Source organism: Austrofundulus limnaeus, unplaced genomic scaffold (assembly GCF_001266775.1).
Source record: "Austrofundulus limnaeus strain Quisiro unplaced genomic scaffold, Austrofundulus_limnaeus-1.0 Scaffold1002, whole genome shotgun sequence".
Classification (NCBI taxonomy): domain Eukaryota; kingdom Metazoa; phylum Chordata; class Actinopteri; order Cyprinodontiformes; family Rivulidae; genus Austrofundulus; species Austrofundulus limnaeus.
Genome location: NW_013953404.1, coordinates 137,477 through 138,116, shown reverse-complemented (window position 1 = coordinate 138,116; position 640 = coordinate 137,477). Strand labels below are relative to the sequence as shown.

At 35.8% G+C, this 640-nt stretch overlaps 1 protein-coding gene across 1 annotated transcript in view; it reads left to right on the top strand.

Moving 5' to 3' along the window:
• Positions 1-640, top strand: part of LOC106533695 (plasminogen) — a gene marked incomplete at both ends in the record, with an annotated part of 4,114 nt that extends 3,474 nt beyond the window's left edge. The window contains 2 exon segments of the mRNA XM_014030118.1: positions 115-209; positions 318-640. Coding sequence (XP_013885572.1) covers positions 115-209; positions 318-419 — 197 coding nt within the window.

Here is a 640-nt window from a genome sequence, read left to right as displayed (position 1 = left end):
CAACTTTTCTGGTTTTGGGGTTTGTATATGATTGTTGGTCTCTTTAAGAATTCAAACACTAGTTAAAAATAAATGCTTACTAAGGCTTTGAAATATTTTTCTTTTTTTATAAAGTTCCAGTTTTGAGTCGTGTGGTGAAAGTGAAGCTGATCAAACCTTCCTCTGTGGACCTGAACGACCCTGCTGTGCTGCAGGACCTGCTGAAGCAGGTAAATCCTGATTGGTTTATGTTCCTGTCAGGACTTTCATCAGTTCATCAGGGGGTTCCTCCTCTCTTTGTCTGTCATGTTGTGTTATTATTGTTTTTGTTGTTTCAGCTGCAACAGAAGCTGCAGGATCAGGGAGTGAAAGTAAACAGAGTGATGTGGAGGAAGAAGCAGGATGGACAGATCTTCTGTGGTGAAGAGAAGACAGATTAAGAACGATGAGAATTTTGTTTTCTATGTTCCTGAATCCTGTTTGCTGTTTTCATAATCATTAGTCACATCTGTCATGTTACAAAGGTGTAAAAGTAGAATTTTACACTTTTATATTCTTAAGATGAAGATTTAAAGAGTCATTTTCTGGTTCATTTATAATTTTATAATTGTATAATTTCTACAAGGAAGAGGTGTTTGTAACAAATAAAAACAGCTGTTTT